The sequence below is a fragment of the Dysidea avara genome, chromosome 4, assembly GCF_963678975.1.
Source record: "Dysidea avara chromosome 4, odDysAvar1.4, whole genome shotgun sequence".
NCBI classification, from domain to species: domain Eukaryota; kingdom Metazoa; phylum Porifera; class Demospongiae; order Dictyoceratida; family Dysideidae; genus Dysidea; species Dysidea avara.
The window spans coordinates 6,811,707-6,833,070 of NC_089275.1; the positions used below are offsets into that span (position 1 = coordinate 6,811,707).

A 21,364-nucleotide genomic window follows, 5' to 3' on the forward strand; every position below is an offset into this window, starting at 1 on the left:
GATCAACTGCGCACGTGATGCATGGTTGAAATGGCGCGAGTGAAGGACTGCTCAATGGTTGGTTGAGACTTGTTACAAGGGAGGAGCTGCTAAACTTGAATGGTCGTGTTATACATGTGTCAGGTTAGCACAAACTGTGAATTGTTGATGTATGTTTACCTGAATGGTTTGTTTATTTGTTACATGTTGTGGGCACGTGATGTCTCGAACATATTGGAGTACAAGCCAGTTATTGACCATCAGGAGGATCGGCCGAGAATAATGTATACCTGGAAAGTAGTATTGCCAACTAAGGGACTCGAGTGTGGAGGGCTTCCATGTGCTAGAAAATTGAAGTTGGCTATCAGTATGCTGTCTGAAAGTGAAGATTACAATAGGTTTATAGTTTCTATAAGCTGCATAAACAGCAGTGTGTAGATTTTAGCTAGTTAGATGCACAAACAACACCTTTTTATGTTACTGCCTATAAGGGCACTTTTGTGTATACATCATTTCCGTTCAAACGTGGTCTAGGGGAAGTACCGAGGCCTTCCCCTTAAGACATTCCATCCGAACCCCCTTCAAAAAAATCCTGGCTACGCCCCTGTCAGTATACTCCTGTAAACTGAGGGTGCTACTAACTAAAATTGCTCTTACAAAACTAGAACTAAGCCAATAATGATTTTGCAGTACTAAAAGTACTTATATCCTGACAAAAAAGACTGTTAGTACTTTGATGTATGTAATGGCTGTATTGTTGACTCAGCACTACCATTTTGAACTATTACTAATTTGCTATGTACATGTATAACAAATGAAAAGTTTTTAATAGTTCTGATATGTATATAATATAATACATAGCTACATGCCTGTGTTTCCTAATCCAAATGTTAATAAGGTATACATATGCTGTGCTGCACATCACTTTATCTATGTTGTTAGTCACAATGAGCAGTTTTTAATAGTTCTGATATGTATATAATATTATAATACATAGCTACATGCCTATGTTTCCTAATCCAAATGTTAATAAGGTATACATATGCTGTGCTACACATCACTTTATCTATGTTGTTAGTCACAATGAGCTTCATATAATTTATTTATACCAGTTAAGTGACAAGGCAAGGTAGGTTAGCAATAAGCATTTACATGATGGATAACATGAGCCTAGTTGGAATACTGTAGCTATTTAATACAGTACGTGTATACTGAAGTTTATTACCATGGGTATAATGGATCAGGATGCATCATTCAATGATACTAATGGCAGGAGTAAATTGCATGAATACTTCAGATAGTGCAGGAACGAAATTACAAAAACATTTAGAACAAATCTGAGACAATTATTCTTGTAATACACCACAATTTAGTAACGTTAGTAATTTACACACATCATATCTTTAAATGCGGTCCTAAAGCTAAAGCTAAAGCTATATACACTGGTTCAATTATGCCTACATTTGATTAACTTAATTGGAGGAAGATACAATCATCTTTGAGATACTGACATGTGGGAGTGACCTTGTGGAGGTCTTCATTGGAAATGAACTGTGGATATCCCCAACCTCTAGCTCTGTTATCTGTAGTGATTCTAGCAGCAGTATCATCTTCGGCATGATCAACATAGGTCACTGCCTTCGAATGATGCTCACAGTCACTGATCTGGTTCAACAGTTTCACTAGAAATTTTTTCCTCAGTGGCCATGTTACCTCATCATCATGTGGACCCTTCATGACACACAGGAACACTGACAGGTAAGTACCTTTACCACCACCATCGCCAGCAGGCTCAACACATAAGCACATCTTGTATCCCTTATCATGGGAGTAAAAAGAGTCACTGAACCATCGTAACTCATTATTCTTCTTTTCACTATATCCTGTTATTCTCACAACAACTGGACAAATCTGACTACCTGATTTCATCAACATAGACAATGTAGTTAACTCGGTCCACCATTTTGTGACTACAAAATCTGATGCTAAAACACAGCTGGTGTGTCCAAGTGCCTGATGTAATACTAAATTTAATGTGTTGATCTTTTCTAAAGCACTAGCAAGTTGTGATTTGGTATCAGTAAACTGTGATTTGGTATCAGCAAGTTGTGATTTGGTATCAGTGACCGTCTGAGTCAATGAATGTTTGGTCAATGACAAGTGTTCTTCCACCTTCTCCTCTTCATGTTCTTTTTTCTTCTTACGCACCATCCTCTCCTCACACCCCACACTGTGATATTCACATTGGACTATCTCAAGAGGACACTCCTTCCTGTGTGCTTCCATGTCTTCCTGAAGTACACTACCTATCTCACACTTGTTTGGACAAGGTAAGAGTAGCTTTGGACACTGTTTCTTGTGTTCTCCCTCAATAAACTGATATCCTCCTGTAATGTGGCAGTATTGACAGTCAACCTTACGATGTGGACAATCAGTCTCAATGTGTTTGGTCAGATATTGCCGTTGCAACATCCTCCCACATTTAAAAGAGCATTCCACTTCCTGAAGAGGACACTCCTCCTTGTGTGCTTCAATATCCTCACGAGGGATATATTTGATTACTTCTCTAGGATAAGGGTGTGCACGTCTCTTATGACCACGAACTAAATGAGGGTAACTACTTGTACAATTATTGGGACAGGGTAAAGGAAACCTGGGACACTGTTCTTGGTGCTCTCCTTCAATAAACTGATGTTCGCCTACAATGTGGCAGTACTGACAGTCAACCTTACGATGTGGACACTCAGTCTCAACGTGACTGGTCAGATATGGTCGTTGCAACATCTTCCCACACTCATTGGAACACTTCACATCCTCAAACTGACAACCATCACTGTTTCCAAGGTGATTGTTGATGTCATTCAGTTCACCCTGCCACTCACAACCTCTCTCCTTGTTAGTACACATCACATGAAAACTCCTAATCTCTCGATCAGCTTGCTTGTTGACATACGCCACAAATTTTTTCTGACGACAAACTGGACAAACCTTCTTCAGTGAAACATATTTCTTAGAATCATCCAGACAAGACTTACAGAATACATGTCCACAACACGTAGTGAGATAAGGATTTCTACTGGGAAAGTGACAAATGTTACAAACAAGACGATCTGGTGGGGTATCAATGAAACTATATTCGTATCCACCTATTTCACTGGACATGACTATGGCCATAGTTGAGTGCTGTGTCGTTAGTCCAACGTAGTCCTGTTCTACAGAGAACTGTATGCGTCACTGTGCTATCACACAATACACCAACCTGGACAATATTCAATCGTTCTTTAGTACTACTAATGTAACGACTTTACAACCGAGAACACAACGTTCCAGTAATTCCGAGGTCAACTACAACCACGCGTTCACCACTGAGAGGCAACTTGAACCGAATAATTGTGGGTTGTGACTGTATGGTGTGCTTTAATAAAAACAATCACTAATTTAGTCGCGATAATAACTTGACAATTACATGAACCATATGCATAATACAGGGGTCAGGAGTCTAGTCTCAGGGTTACCAAGTTATTAAAAAAAGCTACTGTAGCTAATAACCAATTTGGAGCCCTGGCCGAGTAAGACAAAAATATAATAAATCGTAGCTAGCTACCACAGCTACTTATAAAACTAAACATGTAATTAGCTATACATGATACATGATGGCATCAGGGCCGCCCACAGGGAGAGGGGGGTGGGCATTTTTCCCCGGGCCCCAGGAGGCCTCATGAAGGGCCCCTTGAAGGGCCCCTTGAATACCTGTTTAAAAGATCGATATGCTCTAATAGAGCAGTCAGATCTAGGTACTCTAATAGAGCAGTCATGGTATTCTTCAGAGGAGCAGTGTAGTGTAAGCGAAGTACTTGACACCATCATACACGTGTTATCCAACAAAAGACTTTCGTACAAAATAATGTATCCTTATAATCTAAATAGCTATAATCTGTCCAAATGGGTGGTGAGGGGTAGCTAGCTGTTGTCATTGTCAGCATGCAACGACTTTTTTTTTTTTGGTCTTCAACTTACAGGTTGGGATTCAGAATGGAAACCTCCTTGCCCCTCGGGCCCCACTTTAACTCTTTGCCCTGGGCCCCTTAATTTCTCTGGATGCCATATCAACAGATGAACTACATCCCATGATGCAGAAGCTTAAGAGTTAGCTAAATATTAACAAGAAATAGCAACAAGAGTTTGTACTATGGCGTACCCCAGGCTGGCAGAACAGAGCTGGCTGGATTGAAAATTCATTCCTATGCATGGTAGCTACTTTCCAGGGGTGGCACTGTGAAAAAAGAGGGATATAAGATGGTATTTCCAGTGGTTTATTGAATACAAAAAAGCTTGGTATAACCTGTATTATACTAACAATCTCATGTAAGACTTCAGTTAATGTGTTAAATATACTAAAACCATATATGCGATGGTATAGTGTGGGCATTATACTAGATATAAGCTATTTGAGGTAATGTGGTAAATAAACTGAAACCATATATGCAATAGTATAGTATGGATTATACTAAAGTATAAAATGAGTATAATACAGGATTTATATTAAGGCTTATTTGTATTCAATAAGCCACTGGAAATACCATATTATATCCCACTTTTTGCACAGTGTGGGTTTTCTGAGGTTGCTGGGCCAGTCAAAATAAACATCACAAGGGCTCCAGTTATGCACTTGACTGACTTGAGTCATTGGACACATGTGACCACAAGATGACCACAAAATTGCTCTTGAGTCACACTGATGATCATACAATCAACCTAGCCTGCTAATTAACAAAATGCCATCATTTGTGATTTATACCGAGTGCTTCTCGATCAGTAATGAGAGCTTCAGCTAGCAACCGGGCAGCTAGCATATAAAACGGCCACGTATACACACTATTGCAAGAAAAGTTAACTTGCAACAAATCCATCCCATCAGTATAAGGAAGACAAATGAGCAGGTATAATTTGCCAATCAATGTTGAAAGAGACAGATGTTAACTACATCATTGTGTTTAAATGAAAGTATATACTAATCTCTTTTACAGTCAAACATTCTTTTATGGCATGATCATGTATGACTACCATTTTTCTTATCATGGAGTATAAACCGCACACAGTACATGTTTAACTATAAATAACCATGCATCCTAATACAATCGCAAGTAATGGTATTCTGAGTGAGCAAAATTAAGTGACTGCCTTGCTATTCCATCCATTGGTAAACGATACATATACACCCTGTTCAGCTGCAGCTAGGCAAAGCTGGCATATTCTGCATGGCTACACTGTGTGGAGGTGAGAGTAGTCTGTTATATATGATTAGTATACTACATATATAACAAACAATAGCCAGTTGATTAATATTTGGTGAAAAAGGAAAAAAATCTGAGCCCAGTAGTCCATTCCACCAGTCCAGTCCAGTGATTGTGTGCTTCACAAATGGTAAAAGGTGTATGTCATAATAAAATGCTATTTAGTTGGCCCTGGCACCCTGGCATCAGGAGCAGATTGAAAAAAACGATCACCAAAATTCCTAAATTACTGGAGCTGTTACTATCATGTTTCATTAATAATATTACAGTTAACTTCTTTAGAGGCAAGGTAGCTATATAGCTGTTAAACTAATACGCACACTTTTTGTCGGTGAGTCGACTGTATATAGAAGTTCATATATATAATCTACCTATCGTAATAGACCATATATGGTTGGCTGATGTCATGATGTAGCTAGCTAGCTCAGTAAAGGCCACTACAAATAAGAATGTATTATAGTTTCCAGTCTGCTCATTCTGAATATTAGTCTGTTGTGAGAGGAAGACTTATAAGGTTATTCAAGAATGTAATACAACATGGATCAGTCACTGTCAGTGCTAGGGACTGCATGAGATTGAGATACTCTAATAGAGCAGCCATTTAACTAAATATTCAGCGGATAGGAATCATGTAAGTTGGTGCAATAAATCCAATCTGTCTCCACTAACATCCACACGTATATCAACACATAGGCGGTGGAGACGGGGGGGCCAGGGAGGTCATGACTCCCCACTTTTATGGGACACTGTTTGCAAGATAAGATCGAGATACTCTAATAGAACAGTCAGGATCTGAGTGGTCACAGTATTCAGAGAAGCAGTGTAGCAAGCTACTTAGCTACGTATGTGTAGTTATAAATAAAGAGATATAATTGGTGGAGAGCAGCTATTGTCAGCAGGCTGTGACTTTGCAGGTGCTCAGGCCCCCTCACTCTTTGGCCTGCTCCACTGCTCCTGTATCAACACTTAATCAAGAGTATAATTCCCTTTCTGAAATGCCTTCATGTATCTAATTGTACAGTTAGTCAGTGCAATAATAACTATTATAGGAGTACCCAACCAGCCTCCATTGACTGAATTTTATATATATAATTTTCCAACTCTACTGTAGATATTTTTAAGTCATCTGTTAGAAAATGTTTAGATGATGCTGCCTAACAAAGTATATCCTTGCTTCTGAGAGGCTAGGAATTGTAAAGAGTGGTTGGATCTGACTAACATTAATGTAATTGTCTACAAGGACTCACTTGCAGTTAGCTAATTGACAATGTACAAAAATTGTGATCGTTATCATTGATGGATTTCTCTCCTATTCAGACAAACATGTAATAGCTCCACTGAAAATTTTACAGATTCAATCTCAAAACGTTCAAATCTCTCTCTCTCTCTCTCTCTCTCTCTCTCTCTCTCTCTCTCTCTCTCTCTCTCTCTCTCTCTCTCTCTCTCTCTCTCTCTCTCTCTCAGAGAGGGGGGAGTAGCAAACAGAGTTGCTCTTTGCCCCTGGTAGCTAGGGCCATTATTGCTACTTGTTTTCCGTCACGTAGTTAGTAGCTAGAGCAAAACCTAGTGCAGGCAAGAGGTTATTTATCAGTTGACTCTTGTTGTTTGAATAAGTGACTGCTCTATTAGAGTATTTCGATCTTGCAACAATTGTAGCTACCCATATGCATGTAGTCTCGCGTGGCCAGACCGCTTTTTTCCGTATATCGGGTGGGGAAAAAAGGGTCTGGTGCAACTCCAATAGCTGTTTACTTCTGAGCCGTCCCCACATTCCGGGGACGCTAATTGAATAACATTGGTCACAAAGGGTGCCATGACGTCAGTAAGTTAACTAGAGATCTGTTTATGCTTTAAACGAATCTTAATTTGCTCCGATGTCTCTTTTATAGCGTCTTGAAAGTTAATCCTCATCGTGTAACAAGACTCACAACCGGAGCAGGAGTGTAGGAATACTTCATAGTTTTACTGACGTCATGGCACCTCCTTTGTGACCAATGTTATTCAATTAGCGTCCCCGGAATGTGGGGACGGCTCAGAAGTAAACAGCTATTGGAGTTGCACCAGACCCTTTTTTCCCCACCCAATATACGGAAAAAAGCGGTCTGGCCACGCGAGACTAATATGCATGCACCCTGTTGAACACGACTTTATATGCACAGCTGTACCTTAGCACTTGATCATCCCTCTGTTATGAAATAGTGCAATTACGTGACCTGTATATGATGCGGGCGGTGAAGGAAACTGCAAGGAATATAATAATGATGGCATAGATAGTATATTCTCCGTACGGAGAATATGCTATTTGCATTATTGTATGTGTAACATGGTTGTCTTCGTGCGTGGTGCTCGGTGGGGTTAATTAATCATTTTTCGTTTGTATAATCAATATATATATATATTATAGTGCGCTTATCCCTATTAATGCACACTTCCTCGTGTATCGGCGTGTTCGTGTTTTATCACCAAACCAGGTTAGATGCTTCCTTCATATACAATTGTATAAATGTGGTGTGTAATATTCCTTTTGGCTAAATCGTATTGATCATTTTTCGTTCGAACCAGAATATTGTGTGCATAGCTATATCCTCTATTAATGCACACTTCACCACTCCTTGCTTGTGTATAACAAGGTTAGATGCTTCATACAATGTGTAAATGTGGTGTGTAATATTTTTCTTTAGCTCAGTTGTGGCCACGGCTGATAGTGTTACGAATAGTCAACACCCAAGTCACGCATGGTAATTAAATCAGCTCAGCATGGCAATACCCAGGCCTTGTGGATATGACTACAAATTCATTGATACTCCACCAGATCGCTATATCTGTAACATATGTCATCTTCCCAGTCGAGATCCTTACCTTACCACGTGTTGTGGATATGTGTTCTGTAAATCATCATACCTGGATGATTCCAAAAGAATTATTGCTCTACCAAATGTTTGTCCAGTTTGCAGCGACAAAGAATTTGTGGCTTATATCAACAAACAACTTGATAGAGAAGTCAAATGCCTCCATGTGATGTGTATTAACAAGGAGAGAGGTTGTGAGTGGCAGGGTGAACTGAATGACATCAACAATCACCTTGGAAACAGTGATGGTTGTCAATTTGAGAATGTGAAGTGTACCAATGAGTGTGGGAAGATGTTAGAACGGCAATATCTGACCACTCATGTTAAGACTAAGTGTCCGCGTCGTAAAGTTGAATGTCAATACTGCCACGTTACAGCAGAACATCAATTTATTGATGGAGAACACAAGGAGCAGTGTCTCAAGCTTCCCCTACCCTGTCCCAACAATTGTACAAGTAGTTACCCTCAGTCAGTTTGTGTTCGTAAGAGACGTGCGCACCCTTACCCTAGAGAAGTAATCAAGTATATCCCTCGTGAGGATATGGAGACACACAAGGAGGAGTGTCCTCTTCAGGAAGTGGAATGCTCTTTTAAGTGTGGGAAGATGTTGCAACGACAATATCTGACCAGACACATGGAGACTGATTGTCCACATCGTAAGGTTGACTGTCAGTACTGTCACATTATAGGAGGATATCAGTTTATTGAGGGAGAACACAAGGAACAGTGTCCCAAGCTTCCCCTACCTTGTCCGAACAAGTGTGAGATAGGTAGTGTCCTTCATGAAGACATGGAAGCACACAGGAAGGAGTGTCCTCTTGAAATGGTCCAGTGTGAGTATCACAATGTGGGGTGTGAGGAAAGGATGATGCGTAAGAGGAAGAAGGGACATGAAGACAAGAAAGCAAAGGAGCATTTGCTAATGACTAAACTTAAACTACGTATAACAGAAGATAAATTGTCATCTACAGAAAACAAACTGACATCCACAGAAACTAGACTTACAAGACTTGAGCTGATGATGCATCGTTTGATCCATACTTCTGGATCTTCAAATATGCTCATTGGCTCTGCACACTGGTCCAGTCATTTAACCGCCATGGCAGCAAGGGTTGGAACAGTTTCTCAAATATGTCCGACAATTGTGAAAATATCAAAGTTTGCTAATTACAAAACAAGCAGGTGTGTTTTCTGCAGTGAATTTTTTTACTCTCACAGCAAAGGATACAAGATGTGCCTGCGTGTTTATCATACTGGTGATCGTCCCACCATAAATGTGTACCTGTCAGTGTTCCTGTGCCTCATGAAGGGTCCACATGATGATGAGCTAACATGGCCACTGAGGGGAAAGTTTGAGGTCATACTACTGAACCAGATCAGTGACTGTAAACATCATTCAGTGACTGTGACCTATGATGGTCGTACTCCAGACAAGTATGCTGGTAGAGTCACTGGTGGTGATAGAGCTACTGGTTGGGGACATACTGAATTCATTTCAAATGAAAACCTCTGCAAGGTCATTCCCACATGTCAGTATCTCAAAGATGATTGTGTCTTCCTCCAAGTTAGTAAACTGTAGACATTATACCTGTTGGGACAAGTTGTAATAGGATTTTTTGTGTGTTAAGACTGCTTAACATGTGCTTTTCCATGTTTGTTTGTTTGTTGTTGTTTTTTTACTGTATGCAATGCTTGACCCTAATTATTTAGTGCTGTAAAACCTTACCGGGTAAACCAATTAATCAGCCAGTCATTCCAGTTATAATGGACCTTGTCCGCATTGACGTCATAATTGACAAAAGGCAGTGTCAGTATGGGGACTTCATCACATTTTTATTCATAGTAACTAAAATGAACCTTGTGTGTGGTTTTCACAACATGTGAACATTGGTTAATGAAGGTAAGAGGCTAGTTAGCATGATGTTGCGATGCGAAATAATCCCCCTAGGTGAAACTAGACCTAAGTTTTGGTACGGATATAAAATGGTGTGCTTTTGTCTTGTAAGTAAGTATGTATGCCTCACCTTGCCCCTTGTTGCTGTATATTAATGTTATCACAGCGAAACGCCACCTCTCCCAATACAACCTTGTACAAAGTCCCCACACTATTGCCACCATTTTTACGTTGTGATATCATTGCGGATAAGGTCCATTTATTATTACCAATCTCTGAGACTGAAATGTACATTTTTCATCCTTTAAGATTGATATCACACTTTTAGTAGGGTTTTGTTATAGGTATTATCACTTGCTTTGATCACTATAAAGACAATCTGACCAACTGTACTTAGTGCTGGGAAAAATGCATTTTTCTTATGTCATGTCATGGCAAAATTTAACCCATAACAGTTGATAGCTTAAAAGTTAGACTTAAAGTTAAATCTGTAATACCTTTGTCATCTTTATTACAAGTGTAATTGTATTGGTTCTTTGAAATACTGTTCACTGCATTGCATTGACCCATTGCAAACATATCTGTGTTTACCGGCTAGCACCTTTCAAAATGGTAGAAAGAATACTAGATTGGAATACTTGTTACCAGTATATCTAATGGTATAACTATGCACTCTCAATGAGAGTGCAGGGTAAGGCTTAATTGGCAAAACAAAAGACACTATTTTACAAGCTTACATAGTACTGGGTAGGTCATGTGAGTTCTATCACGATAATAATTTCCAGCTATCATATCGTGACTAAAATATATCATATATTGCCCAGCACTAAACTGTACCGCAAATTTTAAGGGTGTGTATGTATTTTTAAGGGTGTTTTTATTTTTGCTTATTAACTTTTTGTAATGAGAGATGGTGTGCCATCACCACATCAAAGGTAGATAAATTATGAAAATTAATTGTGCAATTAAACATGCACCACAATTACTGAACTGCAAAGTGGCCATTCAATTTTTAAATGAATAAATACAATAGTGCCTCTGCAATCAGTCTATAGTAGCTATGGAAATCATGACTGAATGTCTGTCCCAACTAGCTATCAAGTAGTAAAACATGAAGTGGATATTCCACTTCAGTTTCTGCTATGTTTCACCTAGACACCCACCAATTACAATTGATGGCTTAGGTGTTCAATTATCCAAACAGTACGAATGAATGTTTCATTAGAGTATTTTGAGACTTACTGTGTGTTCCATTAGATTAGTTGAACAGAACCCCATATATAAATGAATGGGATTCACTTATTCCAGCAAATTTACTTATCTAAACACATTTGTAATTGAACTGGCACACAGGTGCTCAGATAATGGAGAACCCACTGTATACAAATTTTCAAAAACACAGCATGAATGAGAAGATCAATTACACTACAGGAATTAAAACACTGAATTCCATGGTGTGTTACAGTGAATTAACACCTACAGACACCGAGGAGGACAATGGTACATAAACACATGATGTGTGCATTGTAGCTGCTGCAGTTGGCAAAAAGGCACATCTAGGTATAGGGCTGCATCAATATCAAACAGTAAATAGATCAAGTCCACATGCTTAAAGCCACACCAAGTTATGTCTTAGTATCTGGTCACTTGCCTGCATGTAAAATCTGCAACTTTAGTTTATAAGGCCTGTATATTATTAATATTATAATATTACAGACACATGACTCAATTGTCTGGTGTTTATCTCATCATTTTTACAAGTTTAAGTATTTGAAATTGTTTACTATAATTATTGTTGCTGTACAAATCAAACTTCTTGCTGTTCAAAACGTCTAGCACTATAACTCCAAGACTATTCCTTATTGAAAACTGAAACTTACTATATAGATAACAGAAAATGAAATTCAAGGACTGTGTAAGGTTTTGCTCAGCTTAATTGTCACAAAAAAATTAGGATTTTGCCAACACCACTCCTCCACACATGCTCTAGGGGGTTCCCTCACCAGGTGCAATCCACTTCTGAATTGTCAATTGGCAATTTAATTCCATAACCATAATTAAGGATGATTTTCAGCTAACTTCAGTAAAGATTAAAGCAAGCAGAATTATTATGGTAACACTTCATCTGAATGGTGTTGGCTCAGTTTGCTAACTCATGCCTCTAACAGTCTTGTATTGAAGGACTAAATGTAATATAATGAATGAAGGATAAAGGAACATTATAGCATCCAACATACCAACAATCAATTGGTATATGACAGAGATCTGAAAACATTAAATTTTTTAAAGTCAAAGAATGTCATCATTTTGGGCCTCTTGTTGGAAAGAGTATCCTGTATATGATTACAAAAACAGCATCAATATTATATATGCTCTATCAGGCCTGTAACAAATCGCTTTTGGACACTGGCATCATTTGCTCTTAAGTACACTTCAAGATGATGACTAAACAGTGATTTTATGCAGCATCTTTCCCACCATGCACAGATGTGAGTGCAATTGGACAAAGTCAGAGGGATCACTATTATCACCAGATATTTTATGACTTTATTTGAGCAAGGCTCCAACACACTGTAGTTGTTCAGTTTATTGAAGAGAGTTACTAATAAATAGGGAGTTAAATGGTGATGCCATCAATTCCAGATTATATAGAACATGCAATTAACAATGCCATTAAGTGCTCACGTTATACTGTCTGCATTAAAGAGAGAGGAATCACACTGGGGAACTGTTCCACTGAATGAAACACTAATAGTTATAACTGTGTGTGATAAACTGTTGAAATTGCTTAAATCCAATCTCAGAGGATCTAACTTTCAAAAACTTTCCTGTGGGAGCATGCATGCCTCCTAGACTCCATGTTTTGGTATTTAGGTGTGCTTTTTAGTAAAAGTATCATAAGCTTAGATTGGAAACTGGTGGGAGACTAGTGTTCATTCCACAAAGAGGAAAAGGGTGCAACTATAGTACAATTATTCATTTGTATAACTATTTGGTATATATAGCTGAATGAATGAAGGGAACACTTTCTAAGACTCTAGTTGGATATCTTAGAAAATTTGACCTCTTATACTCAGATTTGAATTTGGGAGCATGTTTAATATTAGCTAATTATGCTTTGCAAAGCATATGAAAAACCAATTTGATGGTAAAATGCGCTAAATCTAAATAAGGCATATAGTATTATTATAATTTGCAAAAAATATTAATTATCAATTGATGACATTAAAATTGTGACTGTTCTATTAGAGTAGGACTGCTCTATTAGAGTATCTCGATCTTACCTCAAAATTCAAACTTATTTACCTGACTTTCTTCACAGTGATACAGTTGATATAACTGTAAAGTGCATTTACAAATTAAAGGGTCATTGGAAAAGAGGGACATATGCCATTTTAGATTTTCCATTTTCTAAAAATTAGAACGGTTTGTTTTAATCAAGTGAATAATGTTGTCACTAAATAACAATAGAATTTAAAAGCTCATGGCAGCCTCAATTTAATTCTTAGCAAACATTACAATAATAATTCAGTTAAGTCCCAAATTCTGTTTAATTCCCATTATGTGGTCACCTAAATTTTCAGATGGCACTTGTCTCTGGCCCCTCCAATTCTTTCATGTCTTCTATTTGCCCATTGACTTTCTGTACTTCTGATACAGTGTGAATGTATGACTCCCGTTTCTGGTGTCAAATTGTCAATATAGTCCTCATGTAAGTAAAATGGGGGTAAGAGAAGGGCCAGGGGGGCAAAGCCCCTCTTGGCCCCCCCCCCCCCCCCCCTGAGATCCTCCTATGTACAATGCTGTAGAATAGTTACTATTAATAATGTTCTGAAAAACCAAACTGCTCTGAAATGTTTGCACCATATTGCAAGAGATAATAATAGTGGAGTCCCAATAGGTATAGCCAATTTAAATTATGTAGACGTGTTCTGTGTACTATATGCACTCCATGATTCAGGCTATGTAACAGGCTAACAGACAGAATTTTAGAGTTTAAATGGCCACTTGCTTGTATAGATAACCATGACAAGTTCATACAGTGCACCCTTGATTATCCAAACATTTGGTTATCCAAACAGTATAAATGACTGCTTTATTAGATTATTTTGCCTAAAATGTATGTTCTGTTAGAGTATTTGAAAATCTAAGATTTTTAAATTAAGCTTCTAACTATACCATTGTTCATTTACAGCGAGATTAGTGCAAGGACGTAGACAAAACTTCACTTGAATTCTTTCTGTAAACTACATAATTATGCAAACCGCAAGTCAACATCTATACCAGTCAATGTATACGTGCCTTTATAAGACGGTTTCTAATGCCTTTCCAAAGATTTAGCTACGTAAGTGGTCATGGCATGCACCTTATAATCGCGAGGTCGTGGGTTTGATTCCCGCTGGTAGACTTTTTCTTTTCTTTATTTATAATATTGCTTTGGCAACCTTTTTAGTACAATCTTTTTCTCTATGAGAACTTATCATGTAACATTTTTATATTAGTATCGCGGTAAAGGCACTGCCTGTGTATACCGGGTCAACACAAAATTTGTACAATCATAAGATGGCTGTACAAAAATAAATCTAGAATTAGCTAAGTGAGAATCTAACAATGATTTAACACAATTAATTGATATGACCTTTAGTTAGTGCATATGGACATGATCCTGTATATAGGGCAGGTACCAGCGCTAGTATATAATAATTATAGTACAGAGTTTTCAAATTGTACATATGGCCACTCCAAATAAATTCTCTGTTTCCCGTCCACCGCCCGCATCTGGTTACTGTCAGCTCTAAATAACTCCATTATTCCGTATTCTTCCATTATTTTCCGGTTATTCTTGCATACTGACAGGCTCTGTAAAGGCCATCTTGAAACAGTGTCAGCTCACGTGTCAGTAGTACTATCAAGTCGGTACAAACTGCTATTTTTGCAACTTAAAAAGGAAGGAACAAGCTTAAGCATGCTTTTATGCTTTTTATGGTTGTGCCAGGCAAACAATGGCTTGAAAAGCTGCCAATCTTATAATGAAATAATGGAAATGGACCACCCGCACGCATGCAAATATGCTTGAGTCCAGGACGGGAAACAGAGAATTTATTTGGAGTGGCCTAAAATCTATGTCTTTAAGTTTACTTTGTAAATTGTAGGATACAAAATTTGCAATTGTTTAGATACCATTGTACCAATGTAAATCACTGTAGCTAATTAGCTTTCTTTCGTAGTAAAATAATTTTCGTATGCTAACACTTGTACGAAAATTTCTTGCACGAAAATTTTTTATAAAGATCGAACTACTCTAATAGAACAGTCATTCACGTAAATCATACGGAAATTTTTGCACTAAAATAAAGCAAATTAAGGTAATTTGTATAGGTGGTCTCAGCGGCGGAGGAAGTAGTTGATATGAGGGGGAGGCTCCGCTGAGCTGACTGAGACTTATTTCTATAGTAGAGATTTCCAACTAAATTAAATAATTAACATTCCATACATTCAGTGGTATGGCAAATATTGTGCATTTTGTCAGGGTCATTTTAGTGCAAACCCCACCTCAATCAGTGGTTCCTATCAAACGATATAAGGAAAAGAAGTTGACAGTGTGATGATCTTTGTGTACAGCATTTCAATGCTTTTTATGTATATTGCATGGCACCAAACACAATATACAAAGTGTCATAAATCTAGATAGGAAACTAATAACGACATGAAATTTTTACCACATATCTATTTTATGAAGAACAGCGTATGAACTAAGTAAAACCTCTCAAAAGTGACCACTTCCTTGTAGACTGACCACTCAGAATATTACATGAATAAAGCAAGTGATTCACAAATAAAACTGTGTGTATTGTGTAATAACAGGTACTTAATGCATTTTCAAGGATAACTAACTAGAAAAATCAGTAATATTTTATAAATGGCAAGTACTGACATCACAAGTCAGAATTAACACGTACTTCGGAAACATGACAATCAGATAACACAACATAAGAGCAACATTATTTTTAAAATAGATTTGTTTGGACACTGCTCAGCTTTATTTGTCACATTGTAAGCACTAAGGATGATAATTATTATATAACACAATGACATCACTATACTACAAAGAGAAATTATAAATAGTTTCTGATCAAAATTACAATCACTGAAGCTGCCATAAAATGGATCAAAACAGCAGTAAATACACCAGAATATAACAACAGGTACGTGTGAAGCCATGTAAGGTTGGTATCACATGCCAGTCTCCACTTTTGAAAAGATTATGCTCAACCTTGAACCTTATTTTGCAATTCCGCGCAAGACAACAAACTGCTCACCTTCAAACTATACTTGCATCGATGCAGGGGGATGCCTTGAAGCCGAGGGTGATTGTAATGCTGAATTCTGAGCAGTGTTAGATGGCGATTTACCTTTAAAAGGGCCATATTTCCATAGTAATCCAACATCAATCGTCCTCCAATCAAAAAACACATAGCAAAATCGAAATCAGCATATACGGTTTGCCCAGAACCACTTTCTTCGTCCTCATCAGCAGCAGATTCACACGGAAACACTCGGAAACTTCGGCTATCACAGATGCCACATTCTTCCAATTAGAATTACGTACGCAATTATTTGTATGGGCTCCCTATGGGGATTTTTATTTCTCAAACTTTGATTTGCTGTTTTCAATAAATACCGCATGGATTTTAATCCAGTAAAGTGCAATACGAAGTACGAAGCATTGGCTACCATTTACTGGAACGGCAGCTTGTGAAACGTTTATTGAAGGTGTATAATTTAAGTAGCAAAAATATGTGTGAAAAATTGGTAGGTTGGAAATCGCTATCTATAGTTTGGCAAGGTGAGTCCAAAAAAAAAAAAGGTCACAACCAACTGACAAGAGCTGTCCACCTCACCAGCTACCATTTCTAGCTGATAAACTGCATAAAAATGCTTACATAGCTTGCTACACACTGACTACTTCATTAGAGTGACTGCTCTATTAGAGTATCTCGATCTTTATCACGGTTTTCAGCCCCACTCCAAGAAAGATAATTTCGGTGTGATATCATTCTGAGGGGGGGCTAAGCCCCCCCTCAGCAGACCAAGGGGGGGGGGCTTTAACCCCCTAGCCCCCCCTTTCCGCCGCCTATGGGTGGTCTTACCATGGTAGGCCAGACATTAACTAGAATTAAATACTGCAGCATTTAGGCCCCTATTTGGTGATTATTAGTTTCTCATCCAGCCTTTCTAAATGTTATGATGCGGGCGGGAGGGTCAGATTACCATTAGGCCATTATTTTATAATATTAACACACTGATGTATAGACCTTGTCCAATTGTCTTTCTTTCTTACTACAAACATTTCCTTCACCAGCTGATTCTACTTTTCGTATCGCCAACTGTTTTTCAACAGTCAACTGAAAGCCTGCTTTGATGAAGTCGATACTGAGAACACGATTGCAACTGGGTGGATCCACTGCAGCAATTTGCTAAAGAAAACAACAGCTCTCCTGGCGATACACAGTGCACTGTAGCGTTCATCAACCAAAAAAAATTAAAACGGTTTCGTATCACGTTTTCTTCTGAGCATTCACAGAGTTAATAATGGCTTACCATGCAGTAGCCTAAGAAGGATGCGGGCGGTGGATGAGAAACTAATAATCACCAAATAGGGGCCTTATAACGTATGGTTCAAAAAATCGATGGACGATTATTCAAACTTGACCACTGCTCGATGATCGAAAATGATGGTTAAGCCCTATAGTTATGTTCAAAATTGATTGTGGCACCATTCAGTTGTGGCTGCTATTGATTCAGAATGTCATGGTGCAACATTTATCCAAGAAAATACAATAATTTATCCTAAAATTACCAGAATTTAACACCCTAGCTAGAGTTTTTGGTTGGATTGACCATACAAAGATTGTTGTAATTACAGGGCAGGAATTAATATCAGTAAGAATGACCAGAGAGGGCCAAATAACATCTGTGGTTAAATAAAGTCATCTGTGTAAGAAGAATTGATCCATTTGGATTTTCTGTGTAACTAGTAACTACGTATAGTCACCTTTTTGAAGTATAGCTACCCCAACTCTGTTCAAAGTTATACACATGTAATAGTACTGTAGCTCTATACTTTTTTTGCATTAGGGCTTTATCCTTGCAATTGCTGGCGCCATTGTTGAATTGAGGCCAAAACAGTATCACTCCATGTATGGATCTACAGGACCAAACCATGATACTACACAAATTTCTTCAAATTTATAGCTGAATATATAAATATAATACAGTCTTTTCTACCAGCTCTTCACTGACCAAATATGAATAGACTATATGCACACTCTATTACTCGAACGAAAAATAATCAATTAAGCGTGAAAGAAGTGTATGGCAAGCGAGATGGCCTGTCCTTAGCTCGAGTGGTGAGTTATTACACGAGCCGTATTTGCTTCCCATACTTTTGTATGGGACTTCCGCTTTTAAGTTACCGTCGAGTTTTGCGCCGTCTACGCTTAATTGATTATTTTTCGTTCGAGTAATAGAGTGTGCATATCGTCTATTACGCAAAAACATCTTCCTTGAGTGAAAACAGTATTTGCCTTGACTAGGGATGCGGCGATTATGCCAGCATAATTTCAGGCATAATAGGAATCAGGAATTATGCTAGCATTTTAAGGTGATTATAAAGTTTTTAACAGTAAGAAAATCTGCAGATTGCACAATTCCGTTTAAAAAATCAAGATATTCTAATAGAGCAGTCAGAAACTCTAATAGAACAGTTACTGAATATAATTTACTCTAATAAAGCAGTCAAATTGATATGAAATACTCTAATACAGCAACCAGCTAAAGAATTCAACACTTTTTAAAGCTTAGCATCAATGAAGATGGCGTGATACTGCACTAAACTGGCATTATTAGCCAATTATGGTGACATAATTTTGGCAATTCTCAAAAGCATAATAGGTGATTTTTTGAGCACAGCTCAAAAGCATAATGCTCAATTTTTGGAGCATAATAGCTGCATGCCTAGCCTTGACAGAGAGAGCCTTGGCTGGCTGGCTAGCTGGCTGGCTTGGCTGGCTGGCTAGCTTGGCTGGCTGGCTAGCTTGGCTGGCTGGCTGGCTTGGCTGGCTGGCTGGCTTGGCTGGCTGGCTGGCTGGCTGGCTGGCTGGCTGGCTGGCTGGCTTGGCTGGCTGGCTTGGCTGGCTGGCTTGGCTGGCTGGCTTGGCTGGCTGGCTTGGCTGGCTGGCTGGCTTGGCTTGGCTGGTTGGCTGGCTGGCTTGGCCGGCTGGCTTGGCTGGCTGGCTTGGCTGGCTGGCTTGGCTGGCATGCACACACGCATGCACGCACACACACAGAGTCCAAGAGTGAGACATCAGCTCCACTCTTGATAATGGCTGACATTCATCTTTTCAGTGTGATTTTCCAGTTTGTTGCACTGTAGAGAAGCTTCCTTTAGGGTTCTAATCTGCCAAAGGGCTGCGGACACGTACCTAACTGCAGTTCTATTTTCATTGCATGCCTTGTCATTGTGAGCAACCCTGAGTGAATGAAATAGAATAGCATGTCATCCAACTGGTTTCAAACATTAATAGAAAGAGCAGTTTGTAATCGGCAGTGTTCAGCTATCATGATGTCAAAACCACCTGCTATATTTGTGACCAGATTTTACAAAATCAATCCACATCGCACATCAGGCAAAATCAAACTAACACTGCCAGTGGATAGTTACACTATCGTACTACTAGTTTTGACACTCAGTACTACTCAAACTACTTGAGGCTGGTTTTAACAGACGTCTTTTCTTGGTGGTGTAGAGATCTCGAATGGTGGTTTCTGGCCTAACTGCCACGGCTATAGTGGAATGTTATAATAATATTGAATTTGGTGCAACAAATCACTTCAGTACATACTTAAAAGACATATTATATTTTAGTAGCAAAATCACTCATTTCACCAATTCACTCAAAACTTTCACCCAGTATCATATACAAAGTAAGTGACTCTACATTTATTGGTTTTACTCCTATACAATGCCACCGGCAGAGTTTATTTCATAAGAAAAGTTAACATTTAAAACAATTGAATTTTAAGTTTCCGTCTCCAACAAACCAAACCTGGTTAGGCTACACATTATTAGTTCTCGTCTCTGTCTGCATTGCTAGTTTTCCTAATGATGTTTTGTACCATTGCTGAGTCACTGAACACTTTTAAAAGTCTGAGAAAATTGCATTTTGAGCCACATTATTTGCGATAAGATTGCGACCACGCCCATCAAATAAAGATCTAGGTGGACTAATAGCAAAAGAGTACAAGATTATCTACAACCTAACTGAAATACCTAACAGCTACTTACCAACATTATCACCTGTCACTATTACAAGATCTAATCATGAACAAAAATTCCTACACTATCATACATCAATAGACAATTATAAGTACTCATTTTTTCCAAGAACAATACCAGAATGGAATGGACTACCACAAGACATCATCAACCAACAAACTATTGACAGCTTCAAACAATTATCATGCAATCACTTTTAATTTAATGTACATTAGCACTTATGCCCCAGGCGGGCTCTGCTAATTAAACAATAAAATAATAATAATATAAGAGGTCCCACCTCTTAACAATCTAGCTATTTACATAGCAATAAACAAGATCACCTCACTCCTTATTGGTCTAGCTAGCTGCACACCCCTGGGCTGACTCGAGATATACTCTAATACAACAGTCACTCTAATACATTAGCCATGTATGATAGAACAGTTACAAGTTTAATACATTGTAGACCTAGCTATTTTTATAAGAATAAGAAGCAAGCACAATATAAGATGATTACATTATTGTTCTAAAGGAGACAGATGGCCCTCAGCAACAGCAAGGTGGACTGCTGGAGGCACACAGGGACGCTTGGATCTAGAACGTGATCCCCTGATACACATTACTGAAGAACGCAGCAAGGAGAACCCCAAACTACAGCAAAGCTTGCCCATAATCACAGAATATGGAGAACTCCACTTCTCACCGGCTGAGCAAATGGGCAAGACGTTTATAAGTGATGGTATCTGCCTTTCCCATACCTACAGATGTGGAAAATACAATTGGACTAATACAAGTTACATTGTAGCTAGCTGTGCCACAACAATAAAACTAAACAAACTAGTATTTTTCAAAAATTTGTTAATTTAAAAATGAGGTAGGGATCTATGCAATAAAAAATAGTAGTGCAACCAGAGATGAATGATGGTGTTACAGCATAGCTCAGTGGGAAAGTCCCTACTTTGGTACATTTGCTATTATTATTTCGTTCAATGCCAAAGTAGGGACTTTCCACTGAGCTCTGCTGTAA

At 38.4% G+C, this 21,364-nt stretch overlaps 2 protein-coding genes across 4 annotated transcripts; one reads left to right on the top strand and one right to left on the bottom strand.

Moving 5' to 3' along the window:
- Positions 1–1,287: 1,287 nt before the first annotated feature.
- On the bottom strand, positions 1,288–3,374 carry LOC136253116 (TNF receptor-associated factor 4-like). 2 transcript variants are annotated; one of them, XM_066045730.1, is made up of 2 exons: positions 3,239–3,374; positions 1,288–3,186 (listed from the first exon to the last, which is right to left on the bottom strand). In XM_066045730.1, the coding sequence occupies exon 2, from the start codon at positions 3,151–3,153 to the stop codon at positions 1,447–1,449; it is 1,707 nt and encodes a 568-aa protein (XP_065901802.1). In that variant the 5' UTR covers positions 3,154–3,186; positions 3,239–3,374; the 3' UTR covers positions 1,288–1,446. The 2 variants fall into 2 exon arrangements, with proteins under 2 accessions (XP_065901802.1, XP_065901801.1); XM_066045729.1 differs by having other exon boundaries at positions 1,288–3,191; positions 3,239–3,371.
- Positions 3,375–7,686: 4,312 nt separating this feature from the next.
- LOC136253300 (TNF receptor-associated factor 4-like) lies at positions 7,687–9,844 on the top strand. 2 transcript variants are annotated; one of them, XM_066045943.1, is made up of 2 exons: positions 7,687–7,744; positions 7,955–9,844. In XM_066045943.1, the coding sequence occupies exon 2, from the start codon at positions 8,031–8,033 to the stop codon at positions 9,699–9,701; it is 1,671 nt and encodes a 556-aa protein (XP_065902015.1). In that variant the 5' UTR covers positions 7,687–7,744; positions 7,955–8,030; the 3' UTR covers positions 9,702–9,844. The 2 variants fall into 2 exon arrangements, with proteins under 2 accessions (XP_065902015.1, XP_065902016.1); XM_066045944.1 differs by lacking the exon at positions 7,687–7,744 and adding an exon at positions 7,868–7,903.
- The last annotated feature ends 11,520 nt before the right edge of the window (positions 9,845–21,364 follow it).